Genomic DNA, 21,434 nt, shown 5'->3' with positions numbered 1-21,434 from the left:
AGGGACTCACATCAGCAGTAAATGCTTTGAGCTGGACGTGACACATCTTGAGGGATCCTAGAAAGACTGGAGCAGTGTTACCTGTCCTCATACTCATTCCTCTTTGATCCCTGATCATGAACACAGTACTGGGCACAGCAAAGACAGTAAATGTTTATTAAAATAAAATCATTTCCAGAGACTCTAGAGTCCTTGGAGTTTGCCTTGATCTGTCTGAGACTAAAATAGATAACAGAACCCATAAAGTTTTGACTAAAATAGATAACAGAACTCATGAAGTTTAGACTAAAATAGATAATAGAACCCATAAAGCTGGAAGACCTCCAGACTCAGTCTAGTGTCCCTGAGACACTAAAGATAAAAGGAATCCAAAGCCCTTTGAATCAATCTGAGAAGAATAGAATTCCAGGATAGATCATTCATGGCCTGGTCAGTTTCATGAATATCATATTCCCTCTGATGATTCAAGGAAACAGCTGCCGTACAGTTATTCCTCTTATGCTGCTTTGTGCATGGTAATATGCAATAAACATTTATTGACTGACTCATTTGTGAACAATCATGACTTATAATCAATTTTTGGAATCTTCTTTAACTGTCATAGTAATGAAGACTGTAAGGTTTTGGACAAAACAATCACTTTTCTATGTGATGGTATAGTGGAGTTTTTTAAAACTTGCATTTCATTCATATACATTAAACTATATATACACAGGAAAAAAGAGAGAAGAAGAAGAAAGATATACAGCCCAGGCACCTCAGCCTACTATTCCATTCACCAATCTTATATGTTTTTAGGAAGGGTGAGATTCTAAAACCTCAGTATATTGTGATCTTTGTTGAGTGTCATGGTCAATGAGAGCAGCTAATTCCATTGCATATCCTTCAAGTATAGAAATATATGGCAAGCATTTTTCTATGCAACTTGGCCCTTATGTATCTACTAGTTGTGTCATCTGGCACTCACTCAAAGAGCCCCTAACCTAGTCCAGTACTAGGGGAGAAACTGGTTGTATCAGGGCTCTCTATAATGTGGCGTATTCATCTCCAACGTGGTGTAATTTTGACTGTGTGTTTTTTTACTAAAACCAGCTTCAGGATTTAATGCTCCATGTGCAGTGAGACTCCACAGCATGCTTGTTCTTTAGTAAATTGGTTCAACCATTGTGGAAGACAGTGTGGTGATACCGCAAAGATCTAGATCCAAAAATACCATTTGACCCAGCAATCCCCTTACTGGGTATTTACCCAAAGGAATATAAATCATGCTAATACAAAGATACGTGCACATATATGTTCACTGCAGCACTATTCACAATAGCGAAGATGTGGAATCAACCCAAATACCCATCAATAATAGACTGGATAAAGAAAATGTGGTATATATACACCATGGAATACTATGCAGCCACAAAAAGGAATGAGATCATATCCTTTGCAGGGATATGGATGGAACCGGAAGCCATTATTCTCAGCAAAATAACACAGGAACAGAAAACCAAACACCACATGTTCTCACTTATAAGTGGGAGTGGAACAACGAGAACACATGGACACAGGGAGGGGAACAACACACACTGGGGCCTGTTGGGGAGTGGGGTTGGGGGAGGGAGAGCATTAGGAAAAATAGCTAATGTGTGCTGGGCTTAATACCAAGGTGATGGGTTGTTAGGTACAGCAAACCACCATGGCACATGTTTACCTATTTAACGAACCTGCGCATCTTGCACATGTACCCCAGACTTTCAAATGCAAAGAAAAATTTAAAGAAAACTAGACACCATGCAGCTGTGGAGACTGCTTTACCTTCTGTAGTCTTCATGTTTTATTTTGTTCAAGATATTTTGCTCTGTCTGCTGTTTCCATACATGGGTCTAGAATTCTGTCAAAGCCCGTGTATGCATTTCATTACGTATTGGAAGATTGATTAGCCATACCCATGTGTGGTATTTCTGCTGCTTCTGCATGTCACAAGCGGGTTAACATTGGTTCTCCGTTCTTTTCTTTAGAGTGCCTACCGCATGTTTACAAACAACACATGTTTGAAGCACATGATCACCAAAGTCCGGCGGGACACCCACCACTTTGAACGCTACCAGCATAACCGGGACCTTGTGGGATTCCTCAACATGTTCGCGAACAAACAGCTAGAGCTGCCGCGGGGATGGGAAATGAAACACGATCACCAGGGCAAGGTAACACGAGGAAGATGCCTCAGGGAGTGCCGAATGCCTGCGGGCTGCTTGTGGCTTCGGCACTTGGCGCTCCCCTTCAAGTGAGGGTCAAGACTCTTTGTGAGGTGAAACATCCTACCTCCTGTTCCAGTGAAACCTGGACAGCCGGTTGTTTGTGACCACAAACAGTGACTGTGCCATTCTGAAGTTGTGGAGGGAGCGGAGGGAGGGCTGTGAGGCTGGCGAAACATTCGCTTCTACCTGGAAACCCTCCTGCCTGTCATCTCTCTCCATGCTCTGATGATTAGAGAAAGGGGTTCTTAGGCAGTGCTTCCTTCTCCCGAGTGATAGAGCTTGTGTTGCAGATATTTGAATAAAAAGTTGTGATATTGTTTAGAGAAGGTAGCTAGGAGGTCACGAAGCAAGCAACTGCATGAAGTGTGTCTTTGTGACACTGTCTGGGCTCGAGCCTCAGTCTTATTGGTTCAGAACCCTGATTTTGTTGGCACATTAACCAAGACTCACTGATTGATCATTTATGACAAGAAATATGTAACTGTGCAACACAGGCCAGAATAGCTACATCTGTACTTCCTCTGTAGGTGGATGAACCAGAAAGCCTGGTCACAATCAAGAAGTCATTCTATGAGTAAGAAATGAGAATGAGAAAGTTAGTGCTTGTTATAAGGTGTTTTTTTAGCTAAGATTTAATGTTTATTTATTTAACTCTTATGTAGCACCTACTCTGAGCTGTGAGACATTTAACCTCTTTATAGATAGAAGTTCCTCACCACAACTTGATAAAGCAGTACTGTTATTATTGCCATTTACAGATAAGCAGCCCCAGGTTCAGAATGGTTCATCGACTTGCCTGACATCACAGAGACAGGCAGTGGCCGAGCCACGCTGTAGGCCAGCCAGGCTGGTTCCAGGAACCATGCTCTTAACCGTGACTCCAAGTATGGAGTAACCAACCTCAGTTTCTCTGTCTATAAACAGTCTGGGACTATCTGACTTGAAGGGCAGGGAAGATTACAATGGCATGATATTTAAAGTAACAAGCCTTGGAGTGTTTGTTCAACAAATATTTATTGAGCACCTAAACAAAATAGATAAGCCAACGACTTTATAGAACGGCCATTCTCATGAATGCAGCATTCATGTCTGAGACAGGCAATAGACGAATAAATAAACATACTATTCTTAATATGCCAAGAGCTGATTAATGCAGTGATTTAAAATAAAGCAAGGAATGAGGTGAGGTCTAGAGAAAGAGGAATGGAGAATGTTATTTTATATAGGGTGGTTGGGGAGGGCATCACACATAAGGCCGTAGGTGAGCAGACACCTGAAAGAAGTAAGGAGTAAAGTATATCAACATTCAAGGCAAACGGAACATGTAAAGTACTCAGTAAATGCCATTTCCCCACAAAGTTCCCTCTAACAATAATACCACAATAGCCTCTTACTTATCCTGAACTCGGCTTCCAGCAATATTACCTGAGAACCTGTAAGCAGTCAAAATGGTTGTTACAAAATGCATGTATTTTAATGCAAGGGAGGAGCCTTCAAATTCTCATTGAAACTACTGACTTGATTTCTGCAAACGTTTTTAATAAACCTCTAATTCCCAGTCAAGAGAAGATTAGAAGTGGCAAATGTGAAGTTAGAAGAGGTGAAAGAGAATTGGGCTTGTGATTATGTCCCTGGACCACAGGTAAAATGACATTGAATTAGAGTCAGATGGGTATGACAGAGAAGCCTTTCCAGAACTAAGCTGGAAGCAGGGACACCAGGGGAAGATACGGCTTTGCTGGTACTGCGTTTGATTCAATAGCCTGAGGGCCCAATATCTGTAAATGTTCTGTTGGATGGAAGGGCATCGATGGTCCAAGTAAGGACTTTGAAAAGTATTAGTAGTATTATACCTGGGTATAAAAGAGTAGTAGCACACCAAGAATTCGTCTGTTCTCAGCTCTGACAAGACTTTACGTGTAATCATGAGGAGCTGTGTTCATTTGAGAATCAGAGGTCCAGGGAAAACCCAAGTTAAGATAATGGGTAATGCTGCATCTGTTTCTGCTCTGTGTTGCAATTTAACTTGTTAAGGCAGGGGTTGGTCCCTTCTTGCCAGTCATAACTTGCCAGACACACTTTAGGAGAGAGGTTCTTTTACTAACCCCTGGACCATGAAAAAAGTTTAAATTACATTTAGGATACTATTTAAGAAGAGTTGTAATGTATTCATAAGAACAAGTTTTTTCTCATAGCTTTCATAAAAATTTTGGTGGTTAAAAGGAGTAAACATTATCTCAACCATGTTCATAACATGACCACCCAAAACATACTTTTCTCTGGGGCTGTTTTTACTAATCTGGGTGTTACAACTTGAAGTTGGCATTGTACAGAACCCTGAGTGTAGGCTGGTCGAGAGCTGACCTCACAATCTGCTGCTGGCTTTTACATTCAAATGCTATTTGGCATGAAAGACTTGAAGGACCCCTGCCTTGTGGACAAGACAGATTAGCAGATGGACCCAAAAGCTTATCACTTTAGCCTCATATCTCTCTGTCGTGCATTAAGACTTTAATAAAATTTTTAGCTAAGCTGGACACCTTAACTAAAGTAGGTTTATCTTCGTGTGATTCTCCCATATAAGTTCCTTTCCAAGTGACCGGCTTCAAGTAAATTGAAATAACTTAAAGGAGCTTTTGGGGAGGCTGGTGCTCGGTCTCTGTTTGGCTGTTCTGCTTTGGGCAGCATGTCAGGAGTCCTGTCTCCTGTCTTACAAATAGACAGCTAATAGGTTTTCTTTCAACCCTGGAATTTTAGCCCCTTTTAATTTAATAATATTTATTTTAAGAGACAGGATCTTGCTATGTTGCCCAGGCTGAAGTAAAGTGACTATTCATAGGCATGATCCCACTACTGATCAGCATGGGAATTTCAACCTGTGCCATCTCCAACCTGGGCTGGTTCCTCCCATTTTAGGCAACCTGGTGGTCTCCAGCTCCTAGGAGGTCATTATATTGATGGGGAACTTAGTGTGGACACCTGATTGGCATAGCACACTGTAGTCCAGAACTCCTGGACTCAGGCAGTCCTCCCACTTCAGCCTCCCAGGTAGCTGGGCCTATAGGCACATGCCTGGCTAGCCCCTTTTCAAAATGAGTTGCTTTGCTTCTAGAACATTTGAAGGGAGAAAACATTTTACATGTAACACAACATCAAAAGCTATTAAGTATTCTGAAGTTATTTTCCCACAGTGATGACTAATTTCTAGAGTTGACATAGAACAGGACGTCCTTATCCTCATCTACATGAAAGGAAACGATTCTTAACAGGAATTTTCTCAGGCTGAAATTTGCCTCTATCTTCTCAAGTGTAACATCTTCCTTTCGTGCTTTCCCTTATTTAGTCATTCAGCAACACTTCTGAGGTGTGTGCCATTGTGCTAACAATGATACCAATTTACCACTTAATGTGGCATTCTGAAGTATGTAGCATTGCCCCCGGGCCAGGCACTAATTCATTTAATGCTCACAGCAGCCTGGAGATAGATGCTATTTTAATCCACGTTATATAGGAGAGGAAACTGAGGCACAACATGATTAACTGAATTGGCCAAGGTGCACAATTAGTAAGTGGTGGAATTGGATTTGAACCCAGGCAGTCCATGTCCAGAATCTGTGCTCTTATCCTTCCTCTCACCAGTAAGGAGGATGAAGGGATATCTTCAGCAATTATAATGAAGACAGTAAGGGCTTGGCAGGATGCTGTGGGAGCCTCCTGATAATTTATAAGGTAGGTATTATTATCATTTATAAGTTACTAAAATTTAGAGATAGAAGCAGGGATCTATATAGAACAATAAAGAGTTTCATCAGTTTGGCATTTCATGAAAATGATACAGATTTGTTAGCTGATGAATCTTTTCTAGGAAATACGTGATGGCTTATGAAGGATATACTGCAGGGTTAATGTCAGTATCCCATCCCTCTTTTTAAGGAACTGCTGGTCTCCCTTAACCATGGCGATCTGACAGAATGGCATTTTCACAGCAGGGTTTCTTTTTGTTGGTACAGTTCTTTGCTGTCCATGTTGTTCTTGATCACTGCAGGGTAGTCTGACCTAGGCTGTTTGCTCCTGCCTTGCATCTGTATAATGATGCAGAATGTTCTCTGTTTCTCTATGATGAGTTATCTGATACTGTAATGTCTCAATGGATTTGTTCTCTTGCTGTATCAGTGGATTTCTACTCTAGTGGTTGTATTCTCTGTCAGCCATGATCATGAAACTAGGGTTTTAGAAACATCCTTGAAGGCCAAGTAACGTAGAACTGGAACTGAAATCAGATCCATACATTGGCACAAAATCATATACTTCCTGTGTAAAGCTACTAACCACCCCTTTCCTAGACATTCCTCTTTTACCCTAAATGCCTCTTCTTTGAACTATAAGAGAATGTATGCCTTTGCGCTGTTATATGTTATGCAAGGGTCCACTGTAGAGTGATATATTTCTGGCATGAGATACCTGGAAAGTTTTCATAGTAATAGCAGCAATTAAGGTGAGCCTTAAATGATGGGTAGAAGTTTGGTTAAAAGAAATTTTGGAGGAGAGAGAAAATAAGAATGGAGAGGGGAAACACCCAAAGTAAGGGCACAGAGACAGGAAAGCATCAGGTGGGTATTTCTGGTTCCTGTGAAGAAGTAATGAGTAAATTTCAAGAGACATATCAATTGAATGAAATCAGTGGATGCTACACTGCAGAGAGTTAAACTGAGAGAATGCTACAAAATGACCTGGGTAATGAGAAAACAAAACTGTGTAAGTGGTTATTTCTCAAGTTTACATAATGGGCTTATTTGATTTAATTTTTAGAAAAAAAAAAATCTTTCTTTTTTTAACTTCCCTTTAAGATGTTAAATACGGTGAATTTCCCCCGGCCTTTTTGCTTTAGACTCTCAAACAATATTAACCCAGGGTTTTTTTCCCCAGATTATTCTCTTTGGGCCTAAATTGAGGTGCTAAGAAACTTTGAACTTTATAAGTGACATATCATAAATATCATGAGATTTTAAAAAATAAAAATGTAAAATGGGAACTGTCTTCTTATTTGAAGGAAATCTTTCCCATAGTTTCTTGTGTTTTCCTTACAGAAATCATACGTTATAATATCTTCCAGTTAAATTGGCATCCATTTCTACGTCCAAGCTTTGTAACTTTAGAGGTTTTGACTTTGGGTGTCAGATTGGGAGTTTAAGTATCAGAATGGTCTAAATACCCAACTTTGAGAACCATAGCAAATAGCAGTTATGGTTATGAGGGCAGACTTTAGAACAGAACAAATATTTGTATGGTAGAAATTACCACAGGCTGAGCCAACTTGACAATTCTCATTTTACCAGACCCTAATAGCCCGTGTGGCTAGAGAAGTTGTTTCAGTAATGACCTCGACCCTGGTTTCAATCTTGCATGAAACTGATGGCAAACTATTTACTGGGTCAAGTCCTATTTAGCTCAGTGAGTAAAGTGCAACTTAATATTTGGAGGCCACAAGTTATTATAATTTCAAAAGTCTCTTCGCAAGATTAGTGCTACATTTTGAAAAATATGTTGTCTCTTTGACCACCACGTTTGTTACTTTTGTGACACATTTTTAATTGCTTGGAAACAACTAATACCTCTTGTGGTGGGTACCTGGTTTAATTGCCTTAAGTTATGTAGCAATCTAGCTGTTTATGGAATCCAACTATGAATGATAGCACGTGGTTTTTAAGGATCTCTTGCCTATTTTAAGGGGTAAAAATATGTTAGAAAAAAGTAGTGCATAAATAAATTTACATAGAAGGCAAATGACAAAAAATAAACTGTCTAGGGGTTGTGTGCCTTTTTGAATGAGAGAATAGAGCAGAGATCAGTTTTATGAATATAATTCTGAGTAAAACACTAGACTCATGCAATCTTGAAGGAATTGCCTAGGTACAGAGATGACCTTTGCCTTTTCTTTAACAGTTGTTTTTATGACCTGCATGGATTTTTAAAAATATATATATACTATTTCAACATTTCATGGTGATTCCCTTCTACTTCACCTAAAATGTGGTGATTTGGATAACTGTATTGCCAGTCTTCCACAAGTATAAGCTGGGAAATGTTGAACTATCAGTTCCCTGAGGCAGGTGGGGAGGAGGGCTGATTTGTAGCACTTGCCAATTTTAATGGTGTAAATTCTCCCAATGTGGTCAATTACCTGCTGTCAGCATCATATCAACCTGCTCACAGAACACAGTCAGCTCTCATGAGCTGGTACAAGCCATCTCCAACATAACACTAGCTCCCCTGTTACAGGTTGAATGCCTAAATACCACTCCCGGCTGGCATGGTGGCTCACGCCTGTAATCCCAGCACTTTGGGAGGCCAGGATGGGGGAATAACAGGTCAAGAGATTGAGGCCATCCTGGCCAACATGGTGAAACCCCGTCTCTACTGAAAACACAAATTTAGCTGGGCATGGTGGTACATGCCTGTATTCTCAGCTACTTAGGAGGCTGAGGTTGCAGTGAGCTGAGATAGTGCCACTGCACTCCAGCCTGGCGATATAGCAAGACTCTGTCTCAGAAACAAACAAAAATAAATAAATAAAAACTACTCTCTTAGCTAACATTTTACATCAAAATGTTGTACTTATATTGTACTTGTCTGCATCTACTAATTGGCTGTTTTCAGGAATCTAGCTCAAGTACCACAGCTTTACAGCTACAGTCATAGTGGTTAAACGTAATACTTGTCTTTAACCTTTTTTGTGACTGATACAGATGTCATGAAATAATTGGGACTACTGATTCCTTCAAAAGAACCAAGTTAGCATGACAGTTTTTTTACTGAGGATAAACTGTATCATTCAGCCCTTTACATCTCCACTATTTGTGACAAAGAATCTGTCTAAGATATAATGTAGAGGAAATATGGCATGTTTATTCCTTGTAACTGGGGGAATCTTGGGGGAAGGAGCCAGCAGCTGAGAAGAGATTTATAATTTGGAAAGAAGAGAATGGATAAGTAAATACAATCTTTAAAAAATGAAAGTAGATTACAATGAGCCTTTTTTTGAGCACTTCTAAGACTTTGTAGGCCCCAAAACCAGAATTAGAACAGATACGATACACAGTGCTTCTGGCTTATCCGTTATTATCCTTTCACTGTTTCCACGACTATAGAAAGAAAAATGAAAGATCGGATGTTCTTTCTGTAGCATAGTTACAAGCACTTCTTGTTTTAGTTTGTTTAAGTAGCCTTCTAATATGTATTCCTTAGTGGCAAAATAATAACTGGAAACAATTTCAAACTTCTTTAACTTAGATTTTTGAGCCTGAGGTTGGTATTTCTTTGTAAATAGTGGTGGATTTTTTTTTTCTTAAAATAATAGAAGTTTAAAAAAAAAGAAGAAAGAAAGAATTGTGTAAAGAAAGAAATGTATTTTGTTTGGCACGACCAAAATACCACTTGGCTCCAGCTAGCCTGTATTTCCTGACTCCGACTATGCCCCGAAGCAGTGAAAGGGTAGACGTTTTTAGAAATGAGATTCAAGTTTGTGTATTTGCATTCCTTTCAGTTTTTGAGTTGTTAGTTGGCCCAGCACTGTAAAGCTTGAGTGAATTTCCTTAATGAAACTTAGCATTAGGGAATCAATATTGTTCGAAATTTGCTTCGCTAGTGGCTAACGTGAAAAGGATCTGTTTTTCCATACAATTTCTTTTTTCACGTCTGCATTCTCAACATACTCTACTCTAGTCACTATGTATTAATATATGGTAGATACTTTCATAAATAATTGCAGGCTATTCAAAAATTGTGACATAAAGTAACTTAAATTTACTAGGTCAGCTTCATTGCTGGCTTGAACTAGGTAGCATTTCCTGTGGGAAAGTGATCCACTTTCCTGACATAATTGATATGTGTGTCATAAATAGAAATGGCAAGTTTGGACTTTGCATGCTCTCCTCTTCATTTTAAAGTAGAATCTATTTTTCACAACTCAGCTGTGACCTGAGTAATCCCCTTTATGTGAATAAAGCAAAGCACTAAGGAAATCTGTCCAAGATCACACAGTGGGCCCAGAGCAGAGCCAAAACTCTCGCCAAGCAATTTGCTCCTTAGAAGCACTGTATTGGAGGCTTTGATGGAGGTCTTAATCGAGACCTTTCCCCCAAGTACTTGGCAGACTTAAAAAGCATGTGTAAACAATATACACATTCCATTTGACTCTGAAATAGAGCCCCTTGTGGGATACAAATAGGACCTATTCCCCACCCATAGCCGTGCTTCCAACAGATTAGTGATGAGAATTGGGCACAGTATGTAGAGCATGTTGTCGGGATCAGTAGCAATCTTTCCACTTGAAACTTTGCAGTGTTGAAACTGGTGAGGCCGAGCACTGTGAGTGACTGTTACTGTCAGCCTTGTTCAATATATACTGAAATGTTTTCCTAAAATAAAGTATGATGTAAGGTGTGGAGGGAATGGGAAGAACATAAAAAGGAAAAGATGGTAGGTAGAAAGCAGAATGAAAAAAAGGAGATGATATATGAAAAGAAGAGAGGTGAGGGAAAAGGTATTGCTCATTGGGCTTTGGGGTCAGATGAAACATGGGTTCAAATCCCAGCTTTATAAGTTCCCAACTATACATTTCATGTACATTGGGAATTCTAATTGTTTTAAAGGTGAATGATAGATATATCATTATTCACCAAATAGGGAAAATCCCTATATATAATGGTGGTTTCTGGTTTTACTTTTAGAGAGACTGTCTTTCCTCTGCAGTGCGGAAGCTCCACTGTTTCCAGTGGGATTTGATTTGACTGTATTGTGGTGGAAAACCCATATGCATTTTAACATACAAGATTGTATTCTCACCGGGTACAGTGGCTCATGCCTATAATCCCAGCACTTTGGGAGGCTGAGGTGGGTAGATCACCTGAGGTCAGGAGTTCAAGACTAGCCTGGCCAATGTGGTGAAACCCCATCTCTACTAAAAATACAAAAAATTAGGTGTGGTGAAGCACACTACACCTGTAATCCCAGCTACTTGGGAGGCTGAGACAGGAGAATTGCTTGAACCTCGGAGGTGGAGGTTGCAGGGAGCTGAGATCATGCCACTGTACTCCAGCCTGGGCAACAGAGCAAGACTCCATCTAAAAAAAAATTATATTCTTTCACATAAAGTAGTTTAGAGGCAGGCAGTCTAGGGTTGACCAGGGAGTTCATCATGTTGCGAGAGCCTCCAGCAACTTCCAACTTTTTGCTCAGCCATCCTTCATCTTGTAAACCAAAAATAAAATTCTAAGCCCCACAGCCATCTGAATGGATCTCTCCTCTCAGCCAAGGACATTCCAAAGTTAACCTAAAAAACTAATACAGGCAATTATGGGAAGTCGGGGCGGAGCGGGGGGGGTGGGTTGGATATGTCTCACAGCTGACCAGCATTAACATCAACACAGAGACCTTAAGACTGATAGAACAGACTCTTTGTGTCTGATAAGAAACATTTACAGTCTATTCTCTCTGAAGCCTGCTACTGGGAGGCCTTATCTGCATAATAAAACGTTGGTCTTCACAACCCTTATTATAACCCAGACATTCCTTCCTACTGATTCCAGATCTTTCGATAATAACCAGTTGCCAAACTGAAAATCTTTGAATCTGGCTATAACCTAGAACCACCCCCACCCCTACTTCCAGTTGCCTCGCCTTTCCAGACTAAAGTAACATATATCTTGCATGTATTTTTGGTGCCTTAGGTCTCTCTAAAATGTGTAAAACCAAGTCTCCTTGGGTAGGCATTCTCAGGATCTCTGGAGGGTGGTGTCACAAGCCATTAGCCACTCATACTTGGCTTAGACTAAATCTCTTCAAATATTTTGCAGAATTTAACTTTTTTCCTCAACAATCCCCGTGGTTCAGTCTGGCCACTGGAGCTCCACTGTTAAATTTGTGTTTCAAAGAGCAGGATAGATGAAGGACAGAAGGAAGGATCACCTGACCCTCATCAGTAGATTTCCCAGAAGTACCATGTTTAACCTGGTACTTTATTCATATTTACAATGGGATTTTAAAAATCTTCTGTTTGTGGTTTTGAGGTCTTTAGCTTCCATTATTTTCCCCCAAATCTTTAAGTATTTCTGTATTTGTGTAAAAGAACATGCTTTTTTTTTTTTTTTTTTTTTTTTTTTTTTTTTTTTTTTTTTTTTTTTTTTTTTTTTGATGGGGGTCTCTGTCACCTACCCAGGCTGGAGTGCAGTGGTACAATCTTGGCTTACTGCAACAACCACCTCCCAGGCTTAAATGATCCTCTCACCTCAGCCTCCTAAATAGCTGGGACTACAGCTGTGTGCCACAGCATGCCTGGATAATTTTTGAATATTTTGTAGAGACAGGATTTTGCCATAGGTTGGTCTTGAGCTTCTGAACTCAAGTGATCCACCCACCTGAGCCTTCAAAAGTGCTGGAATTACAGGTGTGAGCCATCACGCCTGGCCTAAGAACATGCTTATTAATACTTGGTTAGTTAATTGTTAGTTTCTCCGTGTATTTTGGTTGGTAATTCAAGTTTTTAGCAATTTGTTATTATCTGAACACCCTCTCTCTTCCAGGCACAGCCCTAAAAGTCATTGGGGATAACAGAGTGAATAAGATAGAGTTACTGCCCTCAAGGCTTTTGCAGTATAGTTCTTTCGAGAGTAGATTTTAGACAAGCCTCTTCATATCACATTAGGCTATGGCATTACATGCAAATCACAATTGACCTACATGTAGACACCCATTTGTCTTTATAATGACAAGTGCATCATTGTACCGTTAATGGCCACCCATCCCTTCAAAACATTTCTAAGAAATTAGGTAAATAGGCCATTCTACTTTATGCTCTTTGTATTTTTTCCCTTAATCAAGATGGTTTATATGATTGTGTTAGTAATTAAAGCTTGTTACTCTCCATTTACATAAAGAGGATATGGGGTTGGTTCTAATATGTATTATTTAAAAATAGGTATCAGCCATGTCCATTGGTACAAATAATTTAATTGCCATTTTATGATGTTTCAAATAGTGGCAGAAATAGTGGACAGTTGTAATAGAAGCACAAACCAAACAGGACCAATGTGACGTTTGGGGCCAGAGCCTGTCAAGGCAAGTCCACACAGGTTTTGTCACCAGAGTACTTTTCACAAGACCTGAGAAGGATGTTTCACCCAAGGTTAGGGAAGAGGAAGCATTACCCAGGATGTGAGGCTGATGACAAAATCTCACACAAAACCTTCATTTTTTGGACCCAGAAATTGGAGAGTCAGAGAACATACTGGGAAAGATTCCTGTTCTGTCTGTTTTTCTGCTTTGTTTTCTGGTACATCCATTGCTTAAAGTTATTTCTTTATAAATATGTAAAAATGTTTTCTTTATGGGATCTGCCCCATTTCTTGATGACATACATACAGTTCCATATGAAACATTCTGTTCCATAATGGGAAAGTAGTTTTCTAAATAGGCATAAATACACTATCTGCCTCTGGCATTTGCCTAGATACCTTCATCCCTGGGTGTTCAGGTACTTCCTTAACTGAGCTCCATCGGTTTGAAAGGTCAGTTCTTTTTTGCCTGTTATTTGGCATACATCATGTGCCTCTACACTTGGTTTATAGGTACTGAGACTCCTGGATCTCCTAATAGCCCCTTTCATCTTTGATGACCTAATTAGCTTTATTTGATCATGGAAAACTTATAATTTCTAATTGTACTTAAGATAATGGGTTTCATTATCTTATTGTTACCTTGAGTGAATTTTACTTTGAAAACTTCTAACATTGGGCCCCTAAGGATAATGAAAAATAGCACTTGTATAGTTTTAGAATTAAACAGTCCAAAAAATGCTTTGCTACATAGTGTTCCATCCTAACTGCAATGCTGAAGTAATTGGTTTATGCTCATTCATTATTTCATGTTACCAGAGATTCTGCAGTAATCATGATAGACATGGTTTCCACCCTCCTAACACATTATCGGGGAGAAATGTTTATTATGAATTAAAGAGACATATTTTTGTAAGAAATATATAGCTCAGAGAATGTAAGTGACATACCCAAAGTTCTATTGGGTATGTGATGAGTTTGTATGGGTGTGTAATCAGTGACTACACTGGAAAGGCATGTACACAGATGGTTAAAGAGTGAGGAAAAACTGACCAACGAGCAGGGATGTCTTTTCTGTGGACAATGGATAGCCATGAGAAACTTTGGATTGAGGTGGTGATGTAATTGAAGTGTTTAGAAAGAATATTCGTATAGTAATGGGCCAGTTAAATGACTACAGTGGTGGAGATGTGAGCAGCTAAGAAACCACCAGTACTTAACACATGTAAAATAAAGTCCCGAATAATGGGGTGATGTTCAGGCTGGAAGGGGACAAAGAGAGGAGACTACAGTGAGAAAATGAGAAGGATTTTGGTACTGTATAGGAGAAGGAAAAGAGAAGTCAATGATGTTTAAAAGTTTCAAGGTGGTAAGAACTTTATAATAGCCATATATGACAGGAAGAGCTCAAAGACCATCAGTTAAGAGAAGCCCAAATGTCCATTCTTCTGGCTTCCGTCTCAGATCATCTCTTTGATGACTACCTCGTAGAGTATTTCCTAAAATCAGGCATAATGTTCCTTCCTGCTGTCTTCGTTCTAGATCTCATCTAAGCTTGGCTTTCTCTCTAGTCTGATCTGTCCTATGGGGATAAGGAGAAATTTCCCCAAAGATTGAACATTATGAGAAAATAGAGCTAAGATCATGACTCAGAGTGAGTCTTTTCCTGACTGTCTGATGTATTTGACTCAGAATATTGTATCCTAGGCTTTCTTTGTGGACCACAACTCCCGCACCACCACTTTCATTGACCCCCGGCTCCCCCTGCAGAGCAGTAGACCCACGAGTGCACTGGTTCATCGGCAACACCTAACAAGGCAACGCAGCCACAGTGCGGGCGAGGTGAGTCCAGCGTTTTAGGGACTTACCTGCTGGTTGGTTGATAGAAGCTTCTAAAATGTGGTGGTTTGTGGAATTCGATTTTTTTAAGCTTTTTTTTTTTTTTTTGAGTTTGATTTAGAGGATGAAAAGCTTTGGAATAATGTTGACAAGCCTTCTCTGGAAATACACATAGCCTAAATCACAAAATCTAAAAAGGTAGGACATATGAGGAATTTAAGATTTTTCTTCTCAGAGGAAGGTGAGAGGGAGTTGATTATGTACTAAAATGTTCAAGGCAGGAAGATGATAAGCCCTTTTGCACACCCATTTTCAGCCTCACAGGAAGAAATGAATGTAACTTGGTTAAATATAGAATTTCTTAAATGAAGCTTTCTGTATTGCATTAAAATATTCATCCAGAGCTATGGGATTATAGAATCCTCACTAGTATTCTTTAAAATTAGAATGTTCCCGAGAAAGTTGATTTATATACTTTCAGTGCCTGGGGAAAATGGGCTGAACTAAGAATTAACTAAAAACTGGTCTACTTTACCAGTTTGCAGGGACCCATGATAACCACATGAGGGCCCTCTAATATGCTAACCAAAAAAAAAAAAAAAAAAAATTTCACTTCTTCCTTTTGCAGCTTAAATATATAAAAGAAATGTCTTAAGGCAAGTTTTCTTCTCCTTCATATGGGCTTATGATTTTAGTATATACCATCGCTTGATGTACACTGTTTTGAAAATTTCCTTAGACAAATAGAATTAATATTTTTACATTACTTTTCTATGTCTATGTTCATGTATTTTCAATATTGTACATCAAATATCTTTGTAGCCTTATATTTTGTATGAGAAAAAATATGAATACAATAAATAACTGGATTTGACTCATCAAAATTCTACTCTTGGAATTTCCCCTCCTGATTTGCATACTTGCTCTAATGCATCATGTGTTTGCTGGTTGTAAGTTCAGATATAGAAGAGTATACATGAGAAGCTCATATAAAATGATATATAAATATATAAGCTCATATAAAAATGATATATAATATATATAAATGATATATAAATATATATATATTACAGGATGAGGCATGCACAAAATATTTATGTTTTATGAATAGCTAATAAATCTTTACCTTGCTGTCATGTAAACCATTAGTGGTAAACTGAATGACGCTAACAACATTCATCTTGAAAGCAGAACAGACCTTTCACCTTTGGACTTTGTGTGCGATGTGTAGCACAATAAGGGCTCTGTCTGATATTTTATTGCATAGCCAGTGCACTTTAACCACTTACCTTATCATGACTTCACAGTGTGAAGCTGTTTCACTGTTTTCCTGGGAAAACATGCATAGATTAATAGCTATACTTGTGTTTTCTTTCAACCCCTCTACCTTAGAACATGAATTATTTTCATGGTCTAGTAGTAGCCTTTATGAGAGAGGGACCCTAAGGGATACGTTAAGACTTTTCCTCCTATGGCTGGAAACTGAGCAGTGGCCTGGAGATAACTCCATACAGACTGAGCGTCCAGCCCTCAGCATTGTTAAACTTTCCGGGGGAGTGTCCTTTCTGACACAGCTGTTGGAAGCATGCATGTCCTGAAGACCTGCCCATCAGAGGGATTGCCCACTGTCTGCTGGTCTGGTTGCCAGGACTGAGGTCTCAGGGAAATGACCTTTGACTTTTCTGAGAAATGATGACACATGGCAACATACTGTGAGGAGAGAAAGTATATATTGGAGTGTTGAAATATGTTATCTGACTAACAATCTGTACTTAGTGATCAGATCTGCCCAGAGAGTAGCTGTGTTCATTCCTAAAACCAATAACTCAAAAGAAGCAGGATGAGAAGACTTCTAGCTACATACATGGTCATTTCAGCCACCATCTTATATCCCTTCTGCAAATATCTCAGTCAGTAGAAATGTTGCTATCTTTCCCATATAACAAGTTAACACTGTCAAACACCTACTATGATGGAGAAACATCATGGTTGCTGTTATGAGGGATGCAAATAAATAACACACTTCCTGCATTCTTAATAGAAGAGGAAAATATGAAACCATACCACAAATCAATAAAAATATGAGTGAAAAATGCTTTATAAACTTTCTTTTTTAATAGCTGGAAAAGTATACCTTAATAACATTTTTGATAATCATGTTTTTTTCTTCTTATTTATATATTTCCAGTTTTATCGAGGTATAATTGACAAATAATATAAACTGTTCACAATGGCATCTGCTTGAGAAATATACACCAAGTTCTGTGGGAACTCAGGCAAGGTTGCATTTAAGTTGGGCTTGAAGGAGAGGGAAGGCCTTTTTGAGGAGGGGCTGTTTGAACTACGCTGTGAGGAATGAGAACATTCTTGAAGGACAAGCAAGCAGTGCAGGGTGGGGAGGATATTTCCAGCATTAGAGTCTTTAGAAAAATCCTCAGCAAATACCCAAGTGATGCAGTATGACAAGATGCCTGCAAAGGGTTGTAAGTGGAATAAAAACTCTATTTTCAAAATCCCAGTTTATAAATCCAGTACAGCATGTTATTTTGCCTTTTGTTCTCATTCTGTCTTATATTGCTGTTCTACTATTGTCTTAAAAGAGTTCTGTAATCTGGGGGGAAATGGGGAAGCAACATCAGAGTTTTCTGGTAAGACTATTAATGGGTATTTTTGGTTATCTACTTGTATGTATGAATTTCTAAATCTATATTAGGTGCAATGAATAACTCAGGACAACCCTATTTAGCTCCTCCGCACCTGCTCCTATTAGCGCCCTGGTGTGGGAGGCTCAAACCAGAAAGATCTGTTGCACCAGGTGTTCTAATAGGCATGGAAAATTGCTCCTGAGGAGATAATGTACTAACTCGGAACCCCACGTGAAGATTGCTGGTCTTCACCCCCTCCTTTGCTGAGCCAGGGAATTCCCTGGCCTGCCTTAGCCAAAAGAAGAAATATCTTGGCACTGCCCCAAACATTTTATAACACTCAGTCTTCCCTTTGATTGTATTGTTGCTGTCTGTGCTCTGTCAATGCAGATGTTAGTCCTGATGAACAAGTCTGCTATTTAGATGCTGCAGCCTCAGTAATTAAGAGCAGATTGAACTACTTCTGTGCCACTTAGTAAAGCATTACTGCCCCAGCCCCTCTCAAGAATGTGGATGCCTCAACCCTTCCCCCTATTTAGCCACTAAAACAAGGCTTTTGATAACTAAGAACCCTGCTTCAGCTCCACAGCTGATGTCTGTTCTGATCAGGTGGCACTTAACCATGCTCATTGTTAACATTTTAAACAACTTGGTTTGGGATACTGATATAGAGCATTCTGGCTCTTGGTGCAGAACATAAATGATGCTTCTGTTTGCAGGTAGGAGAAGATTCTCGACATGCAGGACCACCAGTTCTTCCCAGGCCATCCAGTACATTCAATACAGTCAGTAGGCCACAGTACCAGGACATGGTTCCAGTGGGTATGTCAACCTTTTCCAGAAATTATCTGTCCTTTTGTGCCATTATCTATACCATGTACACTGTGCTGATACTTCCCCTAATGTTAACCTGATATTTTTTGCCCTGTATTGAGAAATTGCTGCATTATCCTTAAGGAATGTATAACAAAATCCTACGGACTTGAGTCTCACAGGGCTTCTGTCTTGTAAAATCCTAAAGGATGAGATTTTTTTTTTTTTAATAGCACTCTGCTGTGGCTGAGTAGAGGTATTATGTTAGAGTATTGAATTTAAGGTAAAATAATTTATTAAGGTAATGTATTATACAATCATTATAAATTAAGAATTTGGACAAGTATATATATACTTAATATATTTAAGGCCAAGACAGAATTTAAATGGTGTGTGAATCTGTAGTAGCCTCACAAAATAAGCAATCAAAGACAGCACATTCTTAAGGGTTTTTGTCACAAATAGAAGGCAGCGAGAACCTCTAAAATAGTAAAATAAAAATAAATGAATGTGACAGAAAGGCCTAAAAAACTACTTGAGTTGTTATTAGAATGATGAGGTTGAAGATCAGTGGTTGCCTTAGGAGCCCCTAAGGCAGGTGGAGTGGACAGATTGGTGGGAGGCCATGTGGGCTCCATGCTCCGTCTAAAATTAGGCCAGCTCTCTATTTGTCTGTTTTTGTTTTAAAACTTTTTCTTTAAAAAAATTGTCATGAAATTCAATATGATGCCCATGACCTAAGAAGTTTGACCTCTGGATAAGAAATCTAGAGGTGAAGTCTAACTGTCTAGGTTTTTTTATGTTATTACTAATATGACACTAAAGACTGCACATAGAATTTTAAAGCACTGTACAATTGTTGCTTAGAAAGTTATCTGGGCTCTGATCTCAGATGCACTATAAACCCCAATTCAATAATTATAAAAATGTCTTCATTATTCGTAGATAGTGAAATGTGCATTTAGGGAAAATTTGAGTTGACAATGGTATTCCATTTTAGCAGATAGTATGACTTTAAAATTGTTATTCACATTTAACTAAAATATGTGTGAATAGGCAATATGATATAGGTAAGATTGGAAATGGCAGATCTCTACAGAATTATTCTTCATTTGTTTATTTGTTAGTTTAAGAAAGGCATGTATCTTGATCATATCCTATACCAGAATCTCTGATGTTTAAGAATTTAGACACTCTTAGTTCTGTGAATTTAAATAAATTTATGATTTATTTATAATTATCAACAAATATCAAGATGAATCATCTTAAGTAAACAAATGCTTTTTCTTGGCAAAAGAGGTAATAATGGTATCCTTAATAAATTTTAATTAACTATTTTTAAGTTTCTTTAGCCAGCCTTGATTGGGATATAGATTTTTTTAAACATATTTGTTTTCATAGTTGATAATGATGGTTGTGTTGTAGCTGTTGGTATAGTTGGTTTGGTAAAGAGCTATTTGTGGCTTCATGGCACTTATTTCCACATAGATTTTGGGAATAGTTTATCCTCTGCATTTTGGCCCTAGTTGTTTGTCAGCTAGTACATTTTGGCAAATTTAGTTCTGCCTCTACCTCCCTAGCTGGTTGTTAATTAATCAAAAGGCGATTTTTCATTTCGGACTGTTGTCATTTCTTTAAGGCTATTTGATAATGATCAAGATCTAGAATCTCATTGATGACCTCATCTTGCCATTTGATAATAAATATGGCTTATCAAATCAGTTTACTAAGAATGGTTAACTAGGCCGCAGCCCTAAGTCCAATAATTATATAAAGGTTAGATACAAATTGAAATGTAAGTACCTATAGTGGTGGGCATAGTCCAGTTCCAAACTATAACTTTGAGTATAATATTAGAAAACAGATTTTATTTTATTTTATTTTATTTTTTAGTAGAAACAAGTTCTCACTATGTTGTCCAGGCTGGTCTTAAACTCCTGAGCTCAAGTGATCTTCCCAAATCAGCCTCTCAAAATGCTGGAGTGACAGGCATGCCTGCCTGAAAAACAGATGATTTTGAAAAGTTTGGATTTATAGGCTGGGCACGGTGGCTCACGCCTGTACTCCTAGCACTTTGGGAGGTCAAGGTGGGTGGATCACTGAAGGTCAGGAGTTAGAGATCAGCCTGCGCAACGTGGCGAAACCCCGTTTCTACCAAAAATACATAAAAAAAAATTAGCTGGGTATGATGGCAGGCACCTATAATCACAACTATTTGAAAGGCTGAGGCAGGAGAATCACTTGAACCCTGGGAATGGAGGTTGCAGTGAGCTAAGATCGGGCCACTTCACTGCAGCCTGGGTGAAAGCGAAACTCCACCTCACACACACACAAAGTTTGGATTTATATACATAAAACTAATACTAGACTCTCAAAAATTGTTATCTTTTTATATTTTTTTCAGCTTACAATGACAAGATTGTTGCATTTCTACGTCAACCCAATATCTTTGAAATTCTACAGGAGCGTCAACCTGATCTTACCAGGAATCACTCACTCAGGTAACAATAATATTCATACTTGGTTCAAGTTGCATAAGCACAAACCATTAAATCTTAGTAGCACTGATATTTGTCTTGGAAATTTATCCTTTCTTTCTTACATCCTTTGCAAAAACATCTTGTATGCAAATATTTTGCCATCATCATCAGGTATTGTAGTGCTGGCTTCCGTCTATTAAGTATATAAGTTGAATAAAACTAATAACCCAGAACCCTATTTAAAAAAAGAAATATGAAAAAAAAGAAAGGCATTGTGGCATGTACCTGTAGTCCCAG

General features: G+C 38.7%; 1 protein-coding gene across 4 annotated transcripts in view; it reads left to right on the top strand.

The window, feature by feature from the left end:
* HECW2 (HECT, C2 and WW domain containing E3 ubiquitin protein ligase 2) overlaps nt 1-21,434 on the top strand; it is a 378,517-nt gene that overhangs the window by 284,951 nt on the left and 72,132 nt on the right. For all 4 annotated transcript variants that reach the window (XM_017538751.2, XM_017538752.2, XM_017538750.2 and 1 more), the window contains 4 exons: nt 2,010-2,195; nt 15,068-15,202; nt 18,564-18,666; nt 21,062-21,158. In XM_017538751.2, coding sequence (XP_017394240.1) covers nt 2,010-2,195; nt 15,068-15,202; nt 18,564-18,666; nt 21,062-21,158 — 521 coding nt within the window. The remainder of the gene's footprint in view (nt 1-2,009; nt 2,196-15,067; nt 15,203-18,563; nt 18,667-21,061; nt 21,159-21,434) is intronic.

This window comes from Cebus imitator, unplaced genomic scaffold (assembly GCF_001604975.1).
Source record: "Cebus imitator isolate Cc_AM_T3 unplaced genomic scaffold, Cebus_imitator-1.0 Scaffold113, whole genome shotgun sequence".
In the NCBI taxonomy this organism is placed as follows: domain Eukaryota; kingdom Metazoa; phylum Chordata; class Mammalia; order Primates; family Cebidae; genus Cebus; species Cebus imitator.
Note: the sequence above shows the minus strand (reverse complement) of the source record. Positions and strands in the feature narration are given on the sequence as shown.